General features: G+C 40.9%; 1 protein-coding gene across 1 annotated transcript; it reads left to right on the top strand.

Moving 5' to 3' along the window:
• Positions 1-207: 207 nt before the first annotated feature.
• Positions 208-16,169, top strand: LOC129036144 (uncharacterized). Its single transcript, XM_054487117.1, has 3 exons — positions 208-246; positions 367-822; positions 15,699-16,169. Exons 1-3 carry the CDS (start codon positions 208-210, stop codon positions 16,167-16,169), a joined length of 966 nt encoding a protein of 321 aa, XP_054343092.1.
• Positions 16,170-27,985: the final 11,816 nt, after the last annotated feature.

Below are 27,985 nucleotides of genomic sequence, written 5' to 3'. Positions count from 1 at the left end.
GGTGGGATGGGGACAGCTCATTCTCATTAGGTTAAAAATCTCGTGAAGCAATGGGTGCAATGGAAGCTAGCCAGGTGGCTCTAATGCAATCATCGCAGTGAATTATGAGACTCTAAATTTGGTTGAGACCACAGAGCAAGACTAGCTGCAGGAAGATTCCCCACTGCGGGTATGTAGACCTCGGAAGCCCAGGACCCCACAGGGCGAATGAGCAGCCAGACCTCTGACCTGCAGACCTGTGAGCAGGTAAGTCTAGGGCTGGATTGAAAGGGGCTAAGCGTAAGCGTGCATCTTCTGCACGGATCTGAACTCACAGGCTCTCTGAATCCTGTCCACAAACCCTCCGCCCTCGCTCCCTGACGCCAGAGCTGCCTGCAGCTGGCCAGGCTCAGCCCAAGGACAGGGGAGAGGCCGCGGCCCCGCACAGCAGACATCAAGCAGAACACCCGCAAAGCCACCACCTGGGAGGCCCCCAGGAAGCCCCTGGCCACCAAAGCTGCCGGCAAGAGGGCGCCGCCTACAGGAGGGATCAAGAAGCCCCACGGCTACAGGCCTGGCACCCTGGCACTCTGCAAAATCAGAAAGTACCAGAAGTCCACTCAGCTGCTCCTGCGCAAGCTGCACTTCCAGCGCCTGGTGCGCGAGATCCCCCAGGCCATCAGCCCGGACCTGCGCTGCCAGAGCGCAGCCACTAGCGCCCTGCAGGAGCCCAGCAAGGCCTACTTGGTGTGCCTCTTTGAAGACACCAAACTGTGTGCCATCCATGCCAGGCACGTGACAATTATGCCCAGAGACACGCAGCTGGCCCGCCGCCTCCATGGAGCGGATACTTAAGAGCCCACGCTCATGGGATACCTTGCACTCTAGACGGCTTCACTTCTGTTTTGTTGTGTGTGTTTTTTTTTTTTTTTTCTCTTCTTTCAGTTACTGGTAGTTCTGATGTTAGAAGTTTTATTCCGTTCTGGTTTCTTTTCCCCTATGGGGTCCAAAAGTAGCTAAGAATATGATTGGGAGTCGAAACATCAGCAGAAATCACAGGTAGTGACTGTGTTTCTATTTGCTTTTATTTGTAAACTTTTATTCTGCATTGAGGGTCTAATGCATTAGTGTTGAGTGGAAATGTCTCAGTGAGCAAGTTTCAGCACTTCAACTCTACATCAATTGTCAATACATTTGCTCTTTTGTTTGGAGAATGCCTCATTTAGACTATTTACAAGCAAATACATTTCTTCTTGATGGAAACTCGATGATATTTGTCTCACTTGATCAAACAGTAGATGAGACACACACTTTGAAGTTTTCTATATGCAGCTACATGGTTTCAATGTTCCCTGTCTCTTGTGCTGTTCCTGCTAGTTTGCTATGAAAATACATCCAACTCTACTTTCTAAAATGTCAATAGACTCTCTATCCACAAGTCACTTCACATTACAGGAGGAAGAACAGCCAGTGTGGGTCTCTCTGTGGGTAGGAAAGAGAGAGACACTTACTAGAAGTTTCTAATGCAGTCCATCACTGGTAGGTCAGTGTTCTAGAACATGGTCATGGCCATGCCCATGGCTGGAATGACCGGGGTCTTATTCAGGGAGGTGGTAGAAGCAGCCCTGGGTGTGTGTGAGATGGGGAATTGGATGCCCCGCTGCAGCCCAAGCCTTGGAAGGAGGCTGTTCACAGATGAAAACCTAAGGGCCACTTCCTCAACACCTAGTACAAAATAATTGTCTTCTTCTGGGCCCCAGTCTAGATAGAAAGGCCTGTTCTTAAAGGACAAAGGACTGAATCCACTGTTTCTATGACAGGACTGCTTGTGCCCTGCACCTTCTGTGTTTTAGTCTAGGCTGAATTGACCCAGGATTTTAAAGTCTTTCTCCAACTGTTTCATTGATCTCATCTAGATGAAGGCAGCAGTTTCTTTCCTAATTGCTTTGACTAAATATTTGTGCTTCTGAGGGCATATAGACACATTTTTCTGTTTCTTTCTACCTGAAAGAAAAAAAGCTGTGTGGATCCAAAGCATCCTGGGGACAGGAAGCTACTTTCAGAGAGAAAACCTCTTCCAAGAGACATGTGTTTTCATACTGAAGCCAGGAGTTGCAATGTCTTAGCTTTTATGCTTGTTGCTTGATTTCAATAGGTGAAACCTCCAGAGACTATTTCCTTATGGTAGTCTATCCAGAAGGCTATGTCCTGAGCAGGAGACTGGAATTGATTTGAATGAATGAAATTTGAATGAACGAAAATTGAATTTTCATTTGTCATCCACTGAACTATTTTCTGACTTTTGCAAGAATGAAATTAAAATTACACACCAAATTATTGTCTAAAATGACTTTATTCACATTGCTACCAAGATTGTTTTATGTCAGGGAGGGCTCTTTGATAATATTAAAATGGTAAAGTATTCTAGAAGCCGCATGGAAAACTTCAGAGAGAAAACAGACCCTAGAAACACTGTCTAGTCTCTGCACTCATTTCCATGCCTTCAGCTCTGAAGAATCAGTTTTACTGTAAACTATTTTTATAGCTAAGGTAATATACTGATCTCTCTGTTGTCCTTCTGAGAAAGAAAAATACCTCTGACATGTAATTTTATAGTATATAAGATTCTCACATATTTTAATTTTATATTATGGTGTTAAAATGCAAAAATTAAAGAGAAAATTCCTATGATTATAAGATTTAAGCATTAAATATTTTCATTAAAATAAAACACTCTTTATAATTACACTGACATATAATTCATCAAATACTCTGAATATAAGAGAAATGGGAACAAATGTATAGTAAAAAATCAAATGAACTTCCGGTGTTCATGGTGGCAGGGATGGAGCTTAGTCGTCATCACTCTGCCCTAACAACAAGTATAAAATTTAAAAAGTGCAAAATTGGCCAGGCATGGTGGTGCATGCCGGTAATCCCAGCACTTTGGGAGGCCGAGGCAGGCGGATCACCTGAGGTCGGGAGTTCAAGACCAGCCTGGCCAACATGGAGAAACCCCGTCTCTACTAAAAAAAAAAAAAAAATACAAAAATTAGGCGGGCGTGGTGGCGCACGCCTATAATCCCAGCTACTCAGTAGGCTGAGGTAGGAGAATCGCTTGAACCTAGGAGGTGGAGGTTGTGGTGAGCCAAGATCGCACCATTGCACTCCGGCCTGGGCAATAAGAGTGAAACTCTGTCTCAAAAAAAAAAGTGAAAAATCAACATCTCTTTTGACATTTCTCTGAGTAATGAGGTCATAGGGCAAACTGCGGAGAAAATAAACAGATCTGTGCTTTCCTCACTTCAAAGTATGCTGTAAAATGATAGTAACCCAAGCAGAATAACACTGGCTTAAAAACAGACACTTAGACCATTGCAACAGAGTAGAGGCCACAGAAGTCAATCCAGACATGCACAGCCAACTGAGTTTACACAAAGGTGACAACAACAACAATGAAGAAATGACTGTCTTTTCAATCAATGGTGACAGGAAAACTACATATCCACATGCAAAATAATCAAATTACACCCTTTTCTCTTAGTATATACAAAAATACACTAAAATCTCTTTCAAACTTTAGAGCAGGACCCTCAACTATGACCCTACTACAAGAAACATAGGGAGAAACATCCCCAGTGCTGGTTAGGCCAGTGATCTTTTAGATATAACCCAAAAACACAGACAACAAAAGCAAAAGTAGACAAAAGGAATTATATCTAACAAATTTCTGCACAACAAAGGAAACAATCATCAGAGTGAAGACACAACCAGCAGAATGGAAAAAAATATTTGGACACCATATATCTGATAGGAATAATTCTCCAAAATACCTAAGAAACTCAAACAACTCAATAGGAAGAAAACAAAAATCCAAAATAAAAATAACCAAAAGACCTAAAGAGACATTTATGAAAAACAGACAGAAAGGTATGGCCAGTGGGTGTATGGAAAAATGCTCCACATCACTAACCATCACAGAAATGCAAATTACAACCAAAATAAAATATTACGTCACACCCATTAGAATAACCGTTATGAAAACGTCAAGAGATAACAATTGTAGATGAAGATGTGAAGAAAAGGGAAACCGCTTGCCCTGTTGGTGAGGATGCAAATTAGTACAACCACTACAGAAACTAGTATGGCAGTTCCTCCAAAAACTAAAAATAGAGCTACAATATGTTCCACCAATGCCACACTGCTAAATATATATCCAGCGGAAATAAAATTAGTATACTGAAGAGCTATCTGTATGCTCATGTCTACTGCAGCACTATTTACAATAGCTAAGATATAAAATCAACATAAGTGTCCAAAAAAAGATGATTGGATAAAGAAGATGTGATATGTATACACAACAAAATACATCTCCAGGTTCATCTATGTGTTCTTATATTTTAAGGCTACTTAAGGAATAGCCTAAAAAAATAAGGACACATAGATGAACCTGGAGATCATTATGCTATGTTATGCTATGCGAAATACGCAAGGCATAGAAAGACAAATACTACTTGACCTCAATCTTACGTAGAATCTAAAAGAGTTGATCTTATAGAAGTAGACAGTAGCATGGTAGTTACCATGGGCTGGGGTGGCAGGGGTGGGGTATTTGAGGAGACAGTCAAAATATACAAAATTTCAGTCACATGGGAGGAATAAGTTCAAGAAATCTATTGTACAGTGTGGTGACTCCACCTAACAATATATCGTGCTCTTGAAAAATGCTAAGAGTGAATGTGAAGTGTACTTAACAAAACTACAATAACTATGTAAAAATTAGCTAGATTTTGACATTGTAAAATGTATATAACACATCATATTGTACATAACAAGTATATACAATATGAAATGTCAGTAGACAAGATTTACCAATAAATAAATACAGAGACTCATGGCTGGAAGGGGTTGGTGTTGAAAGAAGGAATACAGAAGCTAGAGACAAAAGATTTTTTTTTTTTTTTTTTTAAAGTATGAGTAATGTTTATACAGGCAAATGAACAGAGAATTATGTTGGCAATAGGCATATGGTTGATCAATATTTGACTTATTTTCTACACTCCTTGAAAGTGTATACAGTTGAATATAGTCATACAAAATTATAATACATAGGCAGAATCTAAAAACACAATTAAATGATGTAAGGCAGCCTATGTTAACAAGGAAATATAGGAATATAAAATATTAGAAAACAATATTAAATAAACATTAACCTGTGAAATACTGAATAAACAAAGCACACAACTGAAGAAGACTCTTTGTAGATAGCTACAATGTTCAACCAAAACTGGGCACCTATAAAGAGCAGATTTTGAATTATTAGCATGTGGTTAGAGTAACAAAATTGCACAAAAAATGCATTATAATCTCCCATAAAGAGCATTTAGAAGAAAGTTTTAATAAAGATTTCAATGATATTAGAAACATTTTTTATTATGTTCTTTATATATTACTCCTCATTTTATACAAATGGAAAGGCTATAATTTATTTTCTTCTATTTTATTCTGTCTCAAAAGATTTTTAGAGAAGTGAAACTATTTCATAGGACACTATGGCTGTGGATGCCTGTCATGATGCATCTGTCCAAACCCATAGAATGTACAACAAAAACAGTGAACCCTAATGTAAGCTACAGACTTTGAGTGATAATAATAGGTCAATGTAGGTTCAATGATTGTAACTCACATACAATATGGGATAGGGAGTTGATACCAGAGGGAGGCTATGCATATGTGGGGGAAAGGATATAGGGGAACTCTCTAATTTTTGCCCGATTTTGCATAAAACTAAAACTTTTCTATAAAATGAGCACAAAATTCTTAGCCAGAGTCATCATGCAAGAGGAAGAAACAAAAGGTATTAACACTGGAAAAGAGCAAGTCAGACTATCTCTGTTGCCTGGTGATCTGACGGTATACACAGTAAACCTTAAACACTCCTACAAAAGACAGCCAGACCTTATAGGTAAATTTAGTAAAATCTCAGGTTACAAAAGTCATGCACACAAATTAGTAGCATGCTATACACCAACAACAACCAAGATGAGAATTAAATCAAAAACTCAATCCCTCTTACAGTAGCTACATATGTATATGGGAATATACTTAAAAAGAAGGTAAAAGATCCCAACAAGGAGAACTACAAGGCACTGCTGAAAGAAGTAATAGACGGTACAAATGAGCAGAAATACTTTCCATGCCCGTGGATTAGAAAAACCAGTATTGTTGAAAAAAACAACCATGCAGCCCAAAGCAAACTATAGATTTGATGCAATTTCTTCCCAAATAACAACGTCATTTTATGCAGAGTTAGAAAAAAAATTCTAAAGTTCATATGGAACCAAAAACAGCTAGGATAGCCAAGCTATCCTAAGGAAAAGGAATAAATATGGAGGCATCACATTACCGGACTTCAAAGTATCCCAAAAGGCTATGCCAAACAATGTGGTATTGGCATAAAAGTAGATCCATAGACCAATGAAACAAAATAGAGAAAACAAAAATAAAGCCAACTGATTTTGACAAAGCATACAGAAACATCAACTGGGGAAATAACACCCTATTGAATAAATGGTGATGGGAACATTGAATAGCCACGCACAGAAGAAGGAAACTGGATCCCTATCTTTCATTATACACAAAAATTTACTTAAGGTGAATTCAAGACTTAAATCTAGATCCTGAAACAATAAAAACTCTAGAAGAAAAACCGGGAAAACTCTTCTAGACATTGGCCTAGGCAAACAACTTATAACAAAGACCCCAAAAGCAAATTCAAAAAAAGCAAAAATAAATCAGTGGGAGCTAATGAAAAGAAAAAGCTTCTCCAAAGCAAAATAAATCATCAGAGTAAACAAACAACCTACAGAATGGGAGAAACTATTTGCAAATTATGCCTCTGGCAAAGGACGGATAGATCCAGTATCTACAAGAAATTGAAACAAATCATCAAAGAAAACACAAATAATCCCATTAAAAAGTGAGCAAACAACATGCATAGACGTTTCTCAAAAGAAGACACACAAATAACTAATAAACAGGGAAAAATGTTCCACATCTCTAATTATCAGGGAAATGCAAATTAAAGCCACAATGAAAAACAGCTGAGTTTCTTACCCACCTTACCCCAGCAGGAATGGCCATTATTCAATAGTCAAAGAACAGCAGGTGTTGGCGTAAATGTGGTGAAAAGGAAACGTTTAGGCATTGCTGGTGGAATGTAAATTAGTACAACCTCTGCAGAAAACAGTGTAGAGATTTCACAAGGAACTCAAAGTAGATCTACCATTCCATCCAGCAATCCCACTACTGGGTACACACCTAAAAAAAAGAAGTCATTATATCAAAGAAACCTGCACACATATTTTTATCACAGCACAATTCACAATTGCAAAGATATAAAATCAACCTAAGTGTCCATCAACTGATGAGTGGGCCCCAAGATGGCCAATCGGAAGCAGCTTTGGTCTGTGGCACTCACAGAGAGGAAGACGGGCGAGTGAATGCAGCACCTTCAACTGAAATATCCACGTACTCACATTGAGACTATGTAGGAAAACAACCTGACCCATGGAGAATGAAGAAAAGCAGGGTGGGCCGGGCGCGGTGGCCCACGCCTGTAATCCCAGCACTTTGGGAGGCCGAGGCGGGCGGATCATGAGGTCAGGAGATCGAGACCATCCTTGCTAACACGATGAAGCCCCGTCTCTACTAAAAAACAGAAAAAATTAGCCGGGCCTGGTAGCGGGCGCCTGTAGTCCCAGCTACTCCGAAGGCTGAGGCAGGAGAATGGCGTGAACCTGGGAGGCGGAGCTTGCAGTGAGCCGAGATTGCGCCACTGCACTCCAGCCCAGGCGACAGAGGGAGACTCCGTCTCAAAAAAAAAAAAAAAAAAAAAAGAAACCAGCCAACCAGCCAATGCCCATCAATCGGGTCGATAAAGAAAACGTTTATATATATGTATATACACCACTGAATACAACTCAGCCAAAAATAGGAAAGAAAAAAAAAGAAAAACAGGGTGGAGAAACGGTCCACCCTGGAGCAACACAGAGCCAAGGGAACCCGCACCCCCGGTGGAGGGAAGCAGTGAGTGATTGCATGCCCCCGGGAAACCACACTTCTCCCGTGGATCTTTGCAATCTGTGGATCAGGAGGTCCTCTTATAGGCCCGTGTCTCCAACGCCTTGGATCTGATTAACACAGCTGTGCGGAGTCTCCGCAGAGCAGCTGCTCGAACATGTACAGAGACCCAGGAGCTTTACATATTCTGGCCTCGGGATCCCTGGCAAGGGCATCTGCAGCTCAGGCAAGGCAGAAGGTCTGTGCATACCCCTAGGAAGGGGGCTAAATCCTGGGGGCTGAGCAGCATCAATCTGCAGGCCCCACTTACATGGCAACTCACAAGATAGGACCCACTGGCTTGGAATTCCAGCCAGCCACAAGAAACAAGGAGGAGCCTGCCAGAGACAGGACAGAGACCCCAGGAAAGGGCCAAGCTGCTATCTATGCTGTTTAGTCAACTCAGCTGTTTTGGTCTGCGGGCTTTGGAGAGTCCAAATGGTCAGGATGAGGTAGGGTACCCCCAGCACAGCACAGCTGCTTTCCCAGAATGTGGCCAGACTGCTTCTTTAAGCAGGACCCCAAACCACTGCTCCTTGTGGGGTGGGTCCTCCCAGCCAGGGCCTCCAGCCATACCTGCCTCTGTTCTACAGCTGACAGAGTTCTAATTTCTCCCTGAGTCTAAGTGCCCATGGGGTAGGGCATGCTGCCACCATGACTGTTCAGGCATCCCAGCTGGTCCAGCCTGTGGGACTTGGAGAGCCCCAATGGATCAGGGGCTGAAGGGATCCCCAATACAGCATAGCTGCTCTACCAAAAAGCAGTTAGATTGCTTAAGTATGTCCCTGATCCCATTCCTCCCGACTGCATGAGATTTTCCCAAGCAGTGTAACCAGCCACCTCCTACAGATACATTCAAGCCAGCAACAAGTTTAGTACCCTCCTGGGACAAAGTTTCCAGAGGAGGAAGCAAGATGCCATCTGTGCTGTTTTGCAGTCTTCAACGGTGATAATTCCAAGTATGGGAAAAACCCAGGTGACTACAATCTAGAGCAGACACCCAGCAAACTGCAGCAGCCCTACAGAAGAGTGGCCAGAGTGTTAAAAACAAACAAACAAACAGCAAACAACAACCACAACAAAACCAAAAACCCCATCTAAAGGTCAGCAGCCTCAAAGCTTGAAGCTAGATAAACCCACAAAGATAAGAAAGAATTTGACAATGCTTTTTATTTTCTCTTACATTTGTTTCAGATGAAATTAAGCTTCAGAGAATAACATCTCCTATCACATTCATATCATATTTTTGCATATCTAACTTAATTTTTTCTCCTGAACTTTACTAAGTGATATTGATATTCATCAGTTTCAATTTAGAAAAAAAAAAAAATCATGTTGCCTCTTTTAATTCTCAAAAAAAAAAGAAGAAAAGAAAGAATTAGCACAAAAATCCTGAAAACTCAAAAACCCAGAGTGCCCCTTTTCCTCCAAATGACCACAATACCTCTCCACCAAGGGCTCAGAAGTGGGCTGAGACTGAGATGGCTAAAATGATAGGATGTGGATAAAAATAAACTTCACTGACCTAAAAGATCATGCTGTAACCCAATGGAAAGAAGCTAAGAATCATGACAAAACAATACAGACTTAGACTCCCACACAATAATAATGAGAGACTTTAACACCCCACTCACAATATTAGACAGATCATCAAGACAGAAAATTAACAGATGTTCAGGACCTGAACTCAGCTCTGGATCAAATGGACCTAATAGATATCTACAAAACTCTCCACCCAAAAACAATAGAATATACATTCGTCTCATCACCACACAGCAGTTACTCTAAAATTGATCACATAATTGAAAGTAAACACTTTTCACCAAATGGAAAAGAACTGAAATTATAACAGTCTCTTGGACCACAGCACAATCAAATTAGAACTCAAAATTAAGAAATTCACTCAAAACCATAAAACTACATGGAAACTGAACAACCCTCACTGGAATGACTTTTGGGGAAATAATGCAATTAAGGCAGAAATCAAGAAGTTCTTTGAAACTAATGAGAATGAAGATAAAATGTACCAGAATCTCTGGGATGCAGCTAAAGCAGTGTTAAGAGGGAAATTTGTTGCACTAAACACCCACAACAAAAAGTTAGAAAGAACTTGTTAAAAACCTAACATCACAACTAAAGATCTAGAGGACAGGAGCAAACAAATGCCAAAGCTAACAGAAGATAGTAAATAACCAAGATTACAGCTGAACTGAAGGAGATAGAGATACAAAAAAACCCTTCAAAAAATCAATGAATTCAGTAGCGGATGTTTTGAAAAAAGTAATAAAACAGATAAACTTCTAGCTAGGCTAATAAAGAAGAAAAAGAGAAGATTAAAATAAACGCAATCAGGCTGGGTGTGGTGGCTCACGCCTGTAATCCCAGCACTTTGGGAGGCCGAGGCAGGTGGATCACAAGGTCAAGAGATCAAGACCATCCTGATCCAAAATGGTGAAACTCTGTCTCTACTAAAAATACAAAAATTAGCTGGGCATGGTGGCGTGCACCTGTAGTCCCAGCTACTCGGGAGGCTGAGGCAGGAGAATCACTGGAACCCGGGAGGTGGAGGTTGCAGCGAGCTGAGATAGCACCACTGCACTCCAGCATGGTGATACAGACTCCGACTGAAAAAAAAAAAAAAAACCACACACAATCAGAAATACGGGGGATATCACCACTAACCCCACAGAAATACACACAACCATCAGAGACTATAAACAACACCTCCATGCACATAAACTAGAAAATTAGAAGAAATAGATAAATTCCTGGACATGTATACCCTACCCAGACTGATCCAGGAAGAAATCAAATCCTCAAATAGACTAATAATAAGTTCTAAAATTGAAGCAGTAATTAATAGCCTACCAACCAGAAAAAGGCCCAGGACCAGAGGATTCGCAGCTGAATTCTACCAGAAGTAAAAAAAAAAAAAGGGGGGAGCTGGCACCATTCCTACAGAAACTATTCCAAAATATTAGGCCAGCATCATTCTGATACCAAAACCTGGCAGAGATACAACAAAAAAAGAAAACTTCAGGCTAATATCCTTGATGAACATTGATGCAAAATTCTTCAACAAAATACTGGCAAACCAAATCCAGCAGCACATCAAAAAGCTTATCCACCACAGTCAAGTAGGCTTCATCCCCATGATGCAAGGCTTGTTCAACATACACAAATCAATAAATGTGATTCATCACATAAACAGAACTAAAGACAAAAACCACATGGTTATCTCAATAGATGTAGAAAAGGCCTTTCATAAAATTCAACATCGCTTCATGTTAAAAACTCTCAATAAACTAGATATCAAAGGAACATACCTCAAAATAATGAGAGCCGTATATGATAAATCCACAGCCAATATCATACTGAATGGTCAAGGGCTGGAAGAACTTCCTGTGCAAACTGGCACAAGACAAGGTTGCCCTTTCTCACCACTCCTATTCAACATGGTACTGGAAGTCTTAGCCAGAGTAATCAGACAAGAGAAAGAAATAAAGGGCATCCAAATTGTTAAAGAGGAAGTTAAACTGTCACTGTCTCCAATGGTATGATTGTATACCTAGAAAATCCTAAAGACTCATGTAGAAAGCTCCTAGATCAGTTAAATGAATTCAGCAAAGTTTAAGGATACAAAATCAATGTATACAAATCAGTAGCACTGCTATAAACCAACAGTGACCAAGCTGAGAACCAAATCAAGAACTCAACCCCTTTTATAATAGCTGCAAAAAATAAAGTAAAATACTTAGGAATGTACCTATCCAAGGATGTGAAAGACCTCTACAACGAAAAGTGCAAAATACTAATGAAAGAAATCATAGATGAAACAAACATAAAAACATCCCATGCTTATGGAGGGGTAGAATCAATATTGTAAAAATGACCATACTGCGAAAAGCAATCTACAAATTCAATGCAATTTCCATCAATATTCCATTATCATTCCTCACAGAACTAGAAAAAAACTGTTCTAAAATTTATATGGAAGTATAAAAGAGCCTGCATAGCCAAAGTAAGGCTGAGCACAAAGAAGGAATATGGAGGCATCACATTACCCAACTTCAAATTATACTACAAGGCTATAGTTACCAAAATAGCATGCTACTGGTATAAAAATAGGCATATAGACCAATGAAACAAAATAGATAATCCAGAAATAAAGCTAAATACTTACAGCCAACTGATCTTCGACAAAGCAAACAAAAACATAAAGGAGCGAAAGGACATCCTATTCAACAAATAGTGCCAGGATAATTGGCAAGCCTCACATAGAAGGATGAAAGTGGATCCTCAACTCTCACCTTATACAAAAATCAACTCAAGATGGATGAAAGACTTTAAGTCTAAGACCTGAAACCATAAAAATTCTACAAGATAACATCAGAAAAACTCTTCTAGACATTATTTTAGGCAAAGAGTTCATGACCAAGAACCCAAAAGCAAATGCAAGAAAAACAAAGATAAATAGATAGGACTTAATTAAACTAAAAAGCTTCTGCACAGCAAAAAAACTTAATAAGAATCAGCAGAGTAAACAAACAACCTATAGAGTGGGAGAAAATATTCACATACTGTGTATCTTACAAAGGACTAATATTCAGAATCCACAAGGAACTAAAACAAAGCCTCAAGGAAAAGAACAATCCCATCAAAAAGTGGGCTAAAACATAAATAGGCAATTTTCAAAAGAAGATATACAAATGGCCACCAAACATATGAAAAAATGTTCAGTAATGATCATGGAAATGTAAATCAAACCCACAATGCAATGCCACCTTACTCCTGCAAGAATGCCATAATTAAGAAATCAAAAAATAATAGATGTTATGGTGGATGAGGTGAGGAACACTTTTACACTGCTGGTGGGAATGTAAACTAGCACAACCACTATGGAAAACAGGGCAGAGATTCCTTAAAGAACTAAAAGGAGATCTATCATTTGATCCACCAGTCCCACTACTGGGTATCTGCCCAGAGAAAAATAAGTCACTATATGAAAAAAAACACTTGCACACACATGTTTACAGCAGCACAATTCACAACTGCAAAAATATGAAATCAGGCTGGGCTCAGTGGCTCACACCTGTAATCCCAGCACTTTGGGAGGCTGAGGTGGGTGGATCACGAAGTCAGGAGATCGAGACCATCCTGGCTAACACGGTGAAACCCCATCTGTACTAAAAATACAAAAAATTAGCCAGGCGTGGTGGCGGGCACCTGTAGTCCCAGCTATTAGGGAAGCTGAAGCAGGAGAATGGCATGAACCCGGGAGGTGGAGCTTGCGGTGAGCCAAGATCGCGCCACTGCACTCCAGCCTGGGCGACAGAGTGAGACTCAGTCTCAAAAAAAAAAAAAAAACAGCCAATGCCCATCATCGGGTTGATAAAGAAAATGTTATATATATATATATATATATATATATATATATACGTTATAAATGTTATATATGTAATATATATGTTATAAATGTTATATATATAAATATATATAAATGTTATATATGTGTGTGTGTGTGTGTGTGTGTGTGTGTGTGTGTATACCACTGAATACAACTCAGCCAAAAATAGGAAAGAAATAATGGTATTCCCAGCAACCTGGATGGAATTGGAGACCATTACTTTAAGTGAAGTAACTCAAGAATGGAAAATCAAACATCATATGTTCTCACTTATAAACAGGAGCTAAGCTATGACAACACAAAAACATAAGAATGTTACACTGGACCTTGCGGACTTAGGTGGAAGGGTGGAAGGGAGTGAGGAATAAAAGAAAGACTACACATTGGGTACAGTGTACACTGCTCAGGTGATGGACACACCAAAATTTCAGAAATCACCATTAAATCACTTATCCATGTAACCAAGCACCACCTGCTCCCCAAAAACTATTGAAATAATAATAAAAGAAAACAGGAACATATACACCATGGACTGCTACTCAGCCATAAACAGGGATGAAACTATGTCATTTCAGCAACTTGGATGGAACTGGAGGCCATTATTCTCCGTAAAGTAACTCAGGAATCTACAAGCAAATAGCGCACCACCTCACCTAGACGTGAAAGCTAAGCTACGGGTCCACAAAAGCATGCAGTGTAGTATACTAAACATTAGAGACTCAGAAGTGGGGAAGGTGAGAGGAGGGTGACGGAGGAAGAAACTGCCTGTTGAGTAAAATGTAAACTAACTGAGTGATAAGTGCACTAAAATCCCAGACTTCAACACTATACAATTCACCTATGGAACGAAAGACAACTTGTACTCCTAAAGCTATTGAAACACATTTAAAAAAATTTAACAACAAAATAATAATAATAATAAGCTCGAATTTTAAAACACTAATACGAACTTATTTTGTAAATACTGATATCATGGAATCTATTGTTCTGTGTGCCATACCTACATTGAATTGGGCATTAATTTCTACTATAGATATCACAGAAGTCTTTTAACAGTATATTTGAATAGAATTCACAACTACACAATTTATCTATGCAACCTAAAACCACAGGTACCCCTACAAATATTGAAATAGCAAAATATATTCAATGTTTTCTTAGCTCAGCTGTGACCTCGGGTCAGCAGGTCTGTGAGGCCAAAGCTGGCTTCTCAGGACCTCGTGGCATTCCCATCATGGGCAATGGCAGGATAGCTCAGCTCAGGTGTCCTTTCCACCTTCAAAGGGGAAAAGGAGCTTCAGGGGGCTGAAGGGGAGCACCAGTGACAGTCACATGTGATTCTTTTCTCACGAAAGCTTTGGCTTATCCAGAGCCAAATCTGCTGGATGCTACCAGAAGATTTTCATGAGTGTCACTTTTGGGGAGAAAATGTCACAGGAGAATCCCTGACAGAGAAGTGACCATTTCAAATTTTTCAAATTTCCAAATCCCCCCCACCCCCCCCTTCCGGAACACTTCATTCTCAAAGGAACTGATAAAACCTCATGATCTCATGCGTTGGTGTTTTGGAGCAGATATGCAAGTTGGCTAACTTTCGACTTTATTAAAAAAATTTTTTCATGATGAAATCAATATTTCCATGATGATGGAGAAATGTAAACTTTCAGATTTTCTTTCACACCTAGAACTTTAGGTGACCCACCTACCACCCCTCCCACAAGGCGCACTCCAGAAGGTTCGTTCTCCATTGGGTGTGTGCAGAACCCAGGGACTTGATTGCGTTTTCACAGCCCTGATTAGGTTGAGGATCTAGTGAAGCAGGAAGTACAATGGAAGATAGCTGGGTGGGTCTAATCCAATCATCTGAGCTCCTTATAAGAGGCACGACTTTACTGAGACCACAGAGATCTCCAGTCAGAGACTGCCTGTGAGGGAGATTCCTGGCTGCTGCTGTGTAGACCCAGGAAACCCAGGACCCTCCGGGAAGACTAAGCAGCCCGGCCTCCAACCCACAGACCTGAGAGCTGGTAAGTGTGGGGCTGGGTTGACAGGGGCTAAGTGTGTGGGAGAGTCATGCGCATGGATCTCAACTCACAGGCTCTCTGAATCCAACTCACAGGCTCTCTGAATCCTACTCACAGGCTCTCTGAATCCTGCTCACAGCACCACGGCCCTCGCTCTCTGACGCCAGCACCGCCTGCAGCCGGCCAGGCTCTGCCCGAGGAGAGGGGAGAGGCTAAGGCTCCTCAACATGGCGCGCACCAAGCAGACCGCCCGCAAAGCCACCGCCTGGCAGGCCCCCAGGAAGCCACTGGCCACCAAAGCCGCCGGAAAAAGGGCGCTGCCTACAGGAGGGATCAAGAAGCCTCACCGCTACAAGCCTGGCACCGTGGCCTTACGCGAAATCAGAAAGTACCAGAAGTCCACTCAGCTGCTCTTGCGCAAGCTGCCCTTCCAGCGCCTGGTGCGCGAGATCGCCCAGGCCATCCGCCCGGACGTGCGCTTCCAGAGCGCGGCCATTGGCGCCCTGCAGGAGGCCAGCGAGGCCTACCTGGTGCAACTCTTTGAAGACACCAACCTGTGTGCCATCCATGCCAGGCGCGTCACAATTATGCCCAGAGACATGCAGCTGGCCCGCCGCCTCCGCGGAGAGGGTCCTTAAGAGCCCAAACGTAGCTAAGCATAGGATTGGGAGTGGAAACAGGCAGAAACCAGGTCTTGGTGGTGTTTCTGTGTGCTTTTGTTTGTTAATGTCTAATCTACCTTGAGGGTTATAAGGCACTAGTGTCAGGTGGGAATGTTTCAGTGAGCGAGTTTCAGCACTGCAGCTCTACATCAATTTTCAAGAAACCTGTTCATTTTCACTAGACTATGCCAGTGTTTAGACTACTTCAAACCAAATAAATCTCTTCCTGATGGCAACTCAGTGATGTTTGTTTAACTAGATCAGTAGATGAGATCCACACTTCCACTTTTCCTGTATGCAGCTCTGTGTTTGCAATGTTCCCTGTGCCCTGAGCTGTTTCTACTAGTTTGCTATGAACACACATTCAATTCCACTTTCTAAAATACGAATAGACTCTGTATCCACAAGTCACTTCACGTTATGGGAGGCAGTGTGGGTGTGTTTGTGGGTAGGAAAGGGGAAGAGGCAGCCTTTAAAAGTCTGATACCGTCCATCTTTGGCAGTTCAGCGTCCTAGAACATGGTCGCATCCATGGCCATGACTGGAGTGACCCAGGTCTTGGTAGGGGAGATAGTAGGAGAGGCCCTGGAAGTGTATGAGACGTGGGGAGACACGCCGCCGCTGCAGCCAAACCATTTGAGGCAGGCTGTCTGCAAGTTCAAGTTTAAGGGCCACTTTTTTTATTATTAAATTTTTTTTATTATTTTATTTTATTTTATTTTTTATTTTTTTGAGACGGAGTCTCGCTGTTTCCCTGACTGGCATGCAGTGGCGCGATCTCAGCTGTCTGCAAGCTCTGCCTCCCGGGTTCACGCCATTCTCCCGCCTCAGCCTCCTGAGTAGCTGGGACTACAGGCGCCCGCCACCATGCACAGCTAATTTTTGTATTTTTAGTAGAGACGGGTTTCACCATGTTGGCCAAGATGATCTTGATCTCCTGACCTCCTGATCTGCCCACCTTGGCTTCCCAAAGTGCTGGGATTACAGGCGTGAACCACCGTGCCCAACCAACTTTTTTTTTTTTTTTTTTTTTTTTGAGATGGATTTTCGATCTGTCGCCAGGCTGGAGCGCAGTGGCGCAATCTCGGCTCACTGCAACCTCCGACTCCCTGGTTCAAGCGATTCTCCTGCCTCAGCCTCCCGAGTAGCTGGGACTACAGCCACGCACCACCATGCACAGTTAATTTTTGTACTTTTAGTACAGACGGGGTTTCACCATGTTGGCCAAGATGGTCTTGATCTCCTGACCTCGTGATCTGCCTACCTCGGCCTCCCAAAGTACTGGGATTACAGAGGGCCACATTTTTAACAAGTACCAAAAAATCATGTGATTTTAGATTCAAGGCCAGAAAAGAAATCCTGGGGGGAAACGTACTTGTTCCATGTTCCCTATGACAGAAGACTTTGTGTGCCAGAGCTTCAGTGTCTCAATCTACCCTGAATTTACCCACAATTCTAATGTCTTCCTCAAACTCTTAAATTGGCCACACCTGGATGAAGGAAGCAACCTATTTCATAATCATTGACTAAATATTTGGATCGTTTCTGACATCTGAGTTTTTTCCCACATCTTCCTATTTGGAAGAATAAATTTGTATGGGCCTTTAGCACCCTCTGGACAGCAAACTGGTTTGAAAGAGAAACCCCTTCCAAGAGACTATGGTGATTTCACACCGAAGACAGAAGTTGCTCTGCCTTAGGACTTTGCTTTTTCTGGGTTTTATTTTCTTATCATGATCAGTTACTAGTTCATATTTTCTGTTGATTTTTTTTAAAGGCATTATTGATGAGATTATGGCTTTCTCACCAAAAAAATATTACTTTGGTGAAAGTGGATTGAAATTAACAGAACTTCAATTTTTTCAATGCTCTTCAAGTACAAGAATTGAACATGGCATGGTAGGTGAGGGAGTAGGAGGTAGATTTTGACAAACACGATTTTTTCAATTTAGATGATTTCAAATTTTTTGTTTTTATACAAACTACAGAAAGTTTTAATGAGTTGTCAATTCAAAGATCATTACAAAAAAAATTTGAAGCTAAATCACAATGCAATTTTTGAATTATGATCTCAAAAAATTTGAATAATTGGATGGCATTGCTGTGACAAAACAAGGTTTTTTAGCTCTTTCATCTTTAAAAACAAAAACTTGATGTGGAATCATCTCATTTTACCAAACAGTAGTATGCTCCCTTGAATATGTGCCTAAGAAAAACTAATTAAAAACAAAAAAACTTCATCTATCTCATTAATAGGTTCATATAAAAGAAAATATTTTCTTATCAAATAGACTGCTAGATATTCCTACACTCGGCACTAACTTGAAATTATATGACGTGTCTCTCCAATATTCATGATAGTTATTAAACTATTACAAAAGATCTGACTCCATTCATTTTGTGAGAACATGGCCCCCTTCTCTACCATATATGAAAGTTACCACTCTACTTTGTATCCTTCTTCATAGAAAACATAACACCATCAAATTATTATTTAAACTTGTCTAATTGGGGTACAACAGTTTGTTTAGTTGTACTTTTGAAGACCAGACCCTAGATACTACGCACTTGGAAACAGTGCAGCTAGATTGTTTAACCTTTATTTGGGCACAGACTAAACTTTTGGGGGGCAAAGGCAGGCAGGGCGGATGTTAAGGTTATTCCAGAGTGATCCTAAATTATTGAAAATAACTGTGAAGTTGTAGGCCATATGTGGTGGGTCACACCTGTAATCCCAGCACTTTGAGAGGTGAGGTGGGTGGATCTCTTGAAGTCAGGGGTTCAAGACAAGCTTAGCCAACATGGTGAAACTCCATTTCTACTAAAAATACAAAAATTAGCCAGTGTGGTGACACATGCCCATAATCCCAGCTGCTCTGGATGCTGAGGCAGGAGAATTGTTTGAACCTGGAAGGCAGAGGTTGCAGTGAACCAAGATCATGCCACTGTATGCCAGCCTGGGCAACCAAGCAAGACTCCATCAAAAAAAAAAAAGAAAAATTGAGGAGGGGAGGGGAAAGGAGGGGGAGGGGAGGGGAGGGGAAGGGAAAAAAGAAGGAAGGAAAGAAAGAAGGAAAGAAAGAAAGAAAAGAAAGGAAGGAAGGAAGAAAGAAAGAAAAGAAAAGAAAGAAAGAAGGAAAGAAAGAGAAAGAGAGAGAAAGAAGTTGTGAAGTGCAGTCCCTTCATTTGTTAGTCATCTCCTCACTACCTCACCTGTTCCAACCAGAGGCCACATTTTTCTAGGCAGTCTCCAAGTGTACATTATGAGACAGACTTTAATAATGGCAGTGAAGCTCCAGGAAAACTTACATTGTTATTAACATGTAATACAACCAGCCATGAAAGCTGTCAAAGATTTTTCCTGGAAAGATATCACTTTCTACAAATTTTCTTCTTGAGAACTGTGGCTATATGATATTACATATTGAGAAGATTTAGAATGTGTAGGGACACTGAACCTTCTCAGCGAATCCATTTTTCCTCTTTGAAAAAAAAACACTGTGTCTCTGCTCCTGAGCTGACCTGACCTCTAAGACCTTCATGGGATCTTGTTTCTGTCTTCAGCAGTTCAGCTTTACTCAGACTCCACGAAAAGCATTGAGTTCTACGTGGGGGCCAGAAAAACGTTCTAACCTTGTGTGTCCAATCACTACTCTCACTGCTATCTGTAGATTTTTGTCCCCACCTCAGGTTGCTTGGGCAAGGTTCTCTTTACTTCTAGTGTTCAGAGAGCACTAGGCCTGCCACATCTGCCAGAACACAGCTTCCAAGACTCCCCAGTGCCATGGAAAAAGGAATCAGCTGAGAGCAGTATAAAGCCTGGGTGATATTGAGACCCTTGGATCTTACTTATTTTGGTTGCTCAAGCACTTTAATTTCTGAAAGAGCCCTCCCAACTCCATGAGTTCTTCCAAGAATCTGTACCCTTCATATCCCTCCCTTAGACCCAGTAGTCTAACTTGTTATATGCCTTTATAAGGAAGTTGGTAAAATAAAATGAAAGCTATATAATGTCAAAATATAGTGGTGTGAAACAGAATTTCCCCATCCTTGGTAAAGTTTAAAAGTTTCTGTAATACTCACCCAATCAAAGATAGGTTCTATGTACCATAAGTACCATTTTAAGAGCAAAAGCTAAGTTTAAAAATAAATAAAGTAACACTTTTGAGCAGGTATATTTGGCTTCAGGAAAAAATAATTGATGTTACTCTCTGTTCAATATTAGAACTGAACTGGAAGGGGTTTTAGATCCTTTTTGCTCATACTCTGTGATTTAGGGGGCACAGGGCAAAGGTAAACAGGCTGAACTAGCACTGTCAATATCTGCGAGTTGTGCTGGGAATGTTCACAATGATTTGATAATAAATCTCAGGTCTTTATTTTACGATGGAAAAGTCTTCTTTGCCATAATAAAGGTAAAGTAGAGTATGTACAAGGAGACTATGGGATAACTTTATAACTCCTGATGAACCTACTTTGTTCCATATCTCAATAATTTATTTTTTATGTTACTGTACTCAGGTTCGATTTTCTGAGCAGATTGCCTCTAGAAAACATAAAATCAAGAATACTCTGTAACAGTGTTTTAAACTAAATTTGGATGCCTATAGAAGCACTGGTAATATTACCACATGAAGCAAACCTGCAGGATCAATAGGCTCTCTCTGCATGTGTCTTTTAAACTGCGGGTGATCATTACAAATGGGTGTTCACGGACAGGTGGTTTTCGGAATCTGTTTTTCTCTCTCTAGTCTTATAAGATTCTCCTATACTATGTTAATTTCCAATAATGTAGATGATCAACTTGCTGACATAAAGCAAAGTAGGGAGGAATACATATGAGAACAGTCAAATAAGAGAAAATAATGCTTTGTGATTTTGTTTTTACTTCCTCAGGTTGGAAACAGTTCAACGATGACTCAAAAAAATCCATACAAGTATTTAAAATACATACAAGGACAAAAATTGCAGTGCTCCTGCTCAGGCACAGCCTTCAGGGCAGAAGAACACAAGAGAAAAGTCTCTGCAGGCTTCATTTATTGATACCAGACATAATCATAAAAGCCAAGACACAGCAACTCCAGGCTTCAGTATAAAACCATACAAGTCCCCTGGAAGAGATTTCCCTCTCTGAAAGCATCTCCCTGCCCACAAAAAACTCAAGGCCCATGCACCCATCTTCTTCCAACTAGGCAGACACAGAAAAATGCCTCTATATGCCCTAGGAAGCCCAAATATTTAGTCAAAGTGATTATGAAACAAGCCACTGTCTTCATCTAGGGAAGGCCAGTGTCAGAGTTTGAGAAAGACATTAAAGTCGTACGTAAACCCAGGGTAGACTGAGATGCAGAAGCTCCAGAAAACACAGTCCTGTCATTGGAAGATGGATGCAGTGCTTATTCCTTCACAAACAGAACTTTCCCTCTGGCCTTGGGCCTAAAACAACATATTTTCTTTGTAGTTGCTGTTGGGGAAGAGGCCCTTGGGCTTTAACCAGGGCCTCTTCCACCACCTCTCCAACAAAGACCTTGGCGATTCCAGCCATGGCAATGGCCGCATTCTCAGACACTGAACTGCCGGTGATAGACTGCATCAGACCTGCAATGCGTGCTTTCGGGAAAGCTGACGGGCGACACACTTCGTAGCGGGCCAGCTGCTCCTCAGACATGGCAGACAGCAGGGCTGTCATCCTCTGAGCCTCCTCTGCATCCACGGTGGGCTTCCTCTCCTTCTTTCCTTTGGTATCTCTTTTCCGTCTTTTGGCTGCAGGAGGAGCTGAGGCTGAGGCCTCATTGTCCCCTTCTGTGAGGTCCATGACATCCTCACTCCTGAGCTCACCTTCCTGATCCCTGGGTTCTTCCAAGTTCCCATCTAGGTCCTCAGGGATTCCATCCTTCTTGCTGCCCTTCAGACCTCGGGGCATGGCAAACATCTCAGCAGACACACTTGTTTGTCTGCCTGTCACCATGGGCGAGATGCAGATCTAGTCCACGGCAGCACTGTGGAGGCAGAAGTTCCAGCTAAGGTGGTTTGATTATGGATCTACAATGAAAACCTTTCAAAGATTTTAGCTGCTGTGTTTCTTCTGAGCCATAGTTCAGCCACAACAGGGCACACCTCCCTGCCTCCCCCTCCCCCATACAAAAACACACACTGGTTTTTCTGAACTCCATAATGTGAAGAAACTTGTAAATGGAGAGTATATTAGTTTTAGATCAATGCATAATAAATTCTCACTCCTAGAGGTGTCACTCAGGTGTGGGCTGTGGGGATCTCTGGATCTGCACAGCCACTGCTGGGGACTCTCCAGTGGGGAAAAATTTCTCTCTGGCTGGAGATCTCTGTGATCTTAGGGAGGTTCAGTTCCTTATAAAGAGCTCAGATGATTGGATCAGGCCCAGCACTTAATGTCCATTGGTTCAGGGTATCCCTAATCTAATCAGGGATTTGCAGGCTCATCAATTCATGATTTCGCCCACACTCAAGGGAGGGTCAGATGCAGGGTGTGTCTCTGAGGGGCAGGAAATGTGTGGGGCATTTAAGAATTCTGTGTGCCTCACAGAATCTCAAAGTTTACATTTCACAACAATAAAGAAACATTTACAGTAAAAATTACATATTTTATGAAGTTGCACATTAGACAACTTAAATGTCAGAGCAAAGAAACCCCAGGGTTGTAAGGCACTAGTGTCAAGTGGATGTGTCTCAGCGAGTGAGTTTCAGAAGTTTACATCAATTGTTAAGAAATCTGTTCATTTTCACATAGTCCATTTCACTGGACTATGCCTACATTTAGACTACTTCAAACCAAATAAATTTCTTCTTGATGGCAACTCAATGTTTGTTACACTTCAACAAAGCAGTAGGTGAGATCCACACTTTGACTTTTCCTATATGCAGCTATGTGTTTTCAAAGTTCCCTGTTTCCTAGGCTGTTCCTGCCAATTGGCTATGAACATACATTCAACTCTACTTTCTGAAATGTGAATAGAGTCTCTATCCAAAAGTCACATCACATTAAAGGAGGAAGAAAACCCAGGGTGGGTCTGTTCGTGGATGGAAAAGGGAGAGAGGCACACTTTAGAAGTCTGATGAAGTCCATCGCTGGCAGGTGGATGCCCTAGAATGTGGTAATGGCTGGGATGACCCAGATTTTGATCAGCAAGGTGGTAGGGAAGGCTGTGGACATGTGTGCGATGTGGGGAGACACACCGCCACTGCAATCCAAGCATTGGAGGGAGGCCTTTAGCAGGCGACAGCCCAGGGGCCACTTCCCAAACACTGAGTACAAAAAAAAAAATCTCCCCCTGGACCTCAGCTTAGATAGAAAGGCCTGATCTTAAAGAAGAAATTACTCATCCCAGTCTTTCTATGACAGGATCCTCTGTGGGCTGGAGCTTCAGTACCTCAGCCCATCCTGGATTTATCCATGATTTAACATCTTTCTTAAGTCTTGGAAGATGGAGGTTGCAGTGAGCCAAGATGGCGACACTGCCCTCCCACCAGGCTAAGAGAGCAAGACTCTGTCTAAAAAAAATAACAATTATCATCATCATATTTGGATCTCTGAGGTCCATAAATGGACAGGCATTGTTCTGGGTCTTCCTAGTTGAGGGAAGAAAGGTGCATGGCCCTTGAACATCCTATGGATAGGGAGCTGTTTCAGAGAGAAAAAAGAAACCCTTTTAAGAGACTATGGTGGAATTTTTAGCTCCAGAACAACTGCAAGAATAAACCAGGAATCCCGAGAGGACTCACAGACCCTCTAAAGGAAGTGGAATGCTCCTGCAGGACCCAGGAGACACCCCAGATACTGTGCTGGTATCCACAGCTGAGAGACCTACAGATGGTTCACATCACAGGACTCTGTGCAGAAAACTTCCAGTACCAGCCTGGAACCTGGTAGACTTCCTGGGTGGCTAGATCCAGAAGAGAGATAACAATCAATGCAGCTTGGCTCACAGGAAGCCACATCCATAGGAAAAGGAGGAGAGTACTACATCAAGGGAACACCCTGTGGGACAAAAGAATCTGAACAATAGCCTTCAACCCTATATGTTACCTCTGGCAGAGCCTACCCAGACGAGAAGGGACCAGAAAACTAACTCTGGCAATATGACAAAACAAGGCTCTTTAACACCCCCAAAAAATCACACCAGCTCACCAGCAATGGATCCAAACCAAGAAGAAATCCCTGATTTACCTGAAAAATAATTCAGAAGTTTAGTTATTAAGCTAATCAGCGAGGGACCAGAGAAAGACAAAGCCCAATGTAAGGAAATCCAAAAAGCGATACCAGCAGTGAAGGGAGAAATATTCAAGGGAATAGATAGCATACAGAAAAACAATCAAAACTTCAGGAGACATTGGACAAACTTATAGAAATGCAAAATGCTCTGGAAAGTCTCAGCGATAGAATTGAACAAGTAAAAGAAAGAAATTCAGAGCTTGAAGACAAGGTCTTCGAATTAACCCAGTCCAGCCATGGGTCAAAAACGAAATCAAGATGAAAATTAAAACATTCTTTGAACTGAATGACAATAATAAAACAACCTATCAAAACCTCTGGGATCAACAAAAGTGGTGCTAAGAGGAAAGTTCATAGCCCTAAACACCCACATCAAAGACTGAAAGAGCACAAACTTACATTCTAATGTCACATCTCAAGGAACTAGAGAAAGAAGAAGAAACCAAACTCAAACCCAGAAGAAGAAAGGAAATAACCAAGATCAGAGCAGAACTAAATGAAATTGAAACAAAAAAATACAAAAGATAATTGAAATAAAAAGCTGGTTCTTTGAAAAGATAAATAAAATTGATAAACTATTAACAAGATTAACCAAGAAAAGAAGAGAGAAAATCCAAATAACCTCATTAAGAAACAAAACAGGAGGTATTACAACTGAAACCACTGAAATACAAAAGATCATTCAAGGCTACTATGAACAACTTTACACACATAAACTAGAAATCCTAGAAGAAATGTATACATTCCTGGAAAGAATACAACCCTCCTACCTTGAATCAGGAAGAATTAGATGCCCTGAACAGACTAATAACAAGCAGCAAGATTTAAATGGTAATTTAAAAATTACCAACAAAAAAAAAAGTCCAGGACCAGATGGATTCACAGCAGAATTCTACCAGACATTCAAAAAAGAATTGATACCAATCCTTTTGACAGTATTCCACAAGACAAAGAGGGAACCTTCCCTAATTCCTTCTATGAAGCCTGTATCACCCTAATACCATACCAGGAAAGGACATAACCAAAAAAGAAAACTACAGACTGATATCCCTGGTGAACATAGATGCTAAAATCCTTAACAAAATGTTAGCTAACCAAATCCAACAACATATCAAAAACATAATCCACCATGATCAAGTGAGTTTCATACCAGGGATGCAGAGATTGTTTAACATGCACAAGTCAATAAATGTGATACACCACATAAACAGAATTAAAAACAAAAATCACATGATTATCTTAATAGATGCAGAAAACGCATTTGACAAAATTCACCATCACTTTATGATTAAAACTCTCAGCAAAATCAGCATACAAGGGACACACTTCAATGTAATAAAAGCCATCTATGACAAACCAACAGCCAACATAATACTGAATGAGGAAAAGTTGAAAGCATTCCCTCTGAGAACTGGAACAAGAAAAGGATGCCCACTCTTATCACTCATCTTCAACATAGTACTGGAAGTCCTAGCCAGAGCAATCAGTCAAGAGAAAGAAATAAAGGGCATCCAAATTGGTAAACAGGAAGTCAAACAGTCACTGTTTGCTGGTGATATGATCATTTACCTTGAAAACTCTAAAGACTCCTCCGGAAGGCTCCTAGAACTAATAAAGTAATTCAGCAAAGTTTCCAGATACAAGATTAATGTACACAAATCAGTAGCTCTTCTATAAACCAACAGCAACCAAGCAGAGAATCAAATCAATAACAACCCCTTTTACAATAGCTGCAAAAAATTAAATACTTAAGAATATACCTAAACAAGGAAGTGAAAGACCTCTACAAGGAAAACTACAGAACACTGCTGAAAGAAATCATAAATGACACAAACAAATGGAAACACAATCTATACTCATGGATGGATAGAATATTGTGAAAATGACCATACTGCCAAAAGCAATCTACAAATTCAATGTAATCCCCATCAAAATACCACCATCATTCTGTACAGAATTAGAAAAACTAATTCTAAAAGTCATATGGAACCAAAAAAGATCCCACATAGCCAAAGCAAGACTAAGCAAAAAGAACAAATTTGGAGGCATCACACTACCTGATTTCTAACTATACAATAAGGCCTTAGTCACCAAAATAGCATAGTACTGGTATAAAAATAGGCTCATAAACAATGGAACAGAATAGAAACCCCAGAAATAAACCCAAATAATTACAGCCAACTGATCTTCAACAAAGCAAAAAAATATATAAAGTGGGGAAAAGACACCCTTTTCAACAAATGCTGCTGAGATAATTGGCTAATCACATGTAGGAGAATGAAACCAGATCCTCACCTTTTTTGTTGTTTTTTGCTTTTTTGTGGTTATTTGTTTTGTTGTTGTTCTTGTTGTTTTTGAGATGGAGTCTCGCTCTGTCACCCAGGCTGGAGTGCAGTGGCATATCTCGGCTCACTGCAAGCTCTCCCTCTCAGATTCACGCCATTCTCCTGCCTCAGCCTCCCAAGTAGCTGGGACTACAGGCGCCTGCCACCACGCCTGGCTAATTTTTTGTATTTTTAGTAGAGAGGGGTTTCACCATGCTAGCCAAGATGATCTCGATCTCCTGACCTCGTGATCTGCCTGCCTCGGCCTCCCAAAGTGCTGGGATTACAGGTATAAGCGACCGCGCCCAGCTGGATCCTTATCTTACGTATGAGGATCCTCACCTTATACAAAAATCAACTCAAGATGGATAAGGACTTAAATCTAACACCTGAATCTACACAAATTCTAGAAGATAACATTGGAAAAACCCTTCTAGACATTGTCTTAGGCAAGAATTTCATGACCAAGAACCCAAAAGCAAATACAATGAAAACAAAGATAACCTAGTTGGGACTTAATTAAACTAAAGAGTTTTTGCCAGCAAAAGGAACAGTCAGCAGAGTAAACAGACAACCCACAGAGTGGGAGAAAATCTTCACAATCTATACAATTTGACAAACAACTAACATCCAGAATCCACAATAAACTCAAAAAAATCAGTAACAAAAAAACAAACAATACCATCAAAAAGGGGGCTAAGGACATGAATAAACAATTCTCAAAAGAAGATATACAAATGGACAACAAACATATGAAAAAATGATCACCATCATTAATAATGAGAGAAATGCAAATCAAAACCACAATGTGATACCACCTTACTCCTGCAAGAATGGTCATAATCAGAAAATCAAAAAACAGTAGATGTTGGCGTGGATGTAGTCATCAGGAAATACTTCTACACCACTAGTAGGAATGTAAACTAGTACAGCCACTATGGAAAACAGTGTGGAGATTCCTTAAAGAACTAAAAGTAGAACTACCATTTGATCCAGCAATCCCGCTACTGGGTATCTACTCAGAGGAAAAGAAGCCATTATATGAAAAAGATATTTGCACACACATGTTTATAGCAGCACAATTCACAATTGCAAAATCGTGGAACCAGTCGAAATGTCCATCATTCAACAAGTGGATAAAGAAACTGTGGTATATACATACAATGGAATACTACTCAGCCATTAAAAAGAATGAATTAACAGCATTTGCAGCAACCTGG

The sequence above is a fragment of the Pongo pygmaeus genome, chromosome 4, assembly GCF_028885625.2.
Source record: "Pongo pygmaeus isolate AG05252 chromosome 4, NHGRI_mPonPyg2-v2.0_pri, whole genome shotgun sequence".
Classification (NCBI taxonomy): domain Eukaryota; kingdom Metazoa; phylum Chordata; class Mammalia; order Primates; family Hominidae; genus Pongo; species Pongo pygmaeus.
Note: the sequence above shows the minus strand (reverse complement) of the source record. Positions and strands in the feature narration are given on the sequence as shown.

What these genes read in the sequence shown, in the direction of transcription:
- LOC129036144 (XM_054487117.1), top strand. Translation starts at nt 208, where the DNA reads ATGAGCAGCCAGACCTCTGACCTGCAGACCTGTGAGCAG. An exon ending in ACCTGCAGACCTGTGAGCAG is followed by an intron (nt 247 to 366) that starts GTAAGTCTAGGG and finishes CCCTGACGCCAG; the next exon opens with AGCTGCCTGCAGCTGGCCAG. An exon ending in TGGCCCGCCGCCTCCATGGA is followed by an intron (nt 823 to 15,698) that starts GCGGATACTTAA and finishes CTCTGACGCCAG; the next exon opens with CACCGCCTGCAGCCGGCCAG.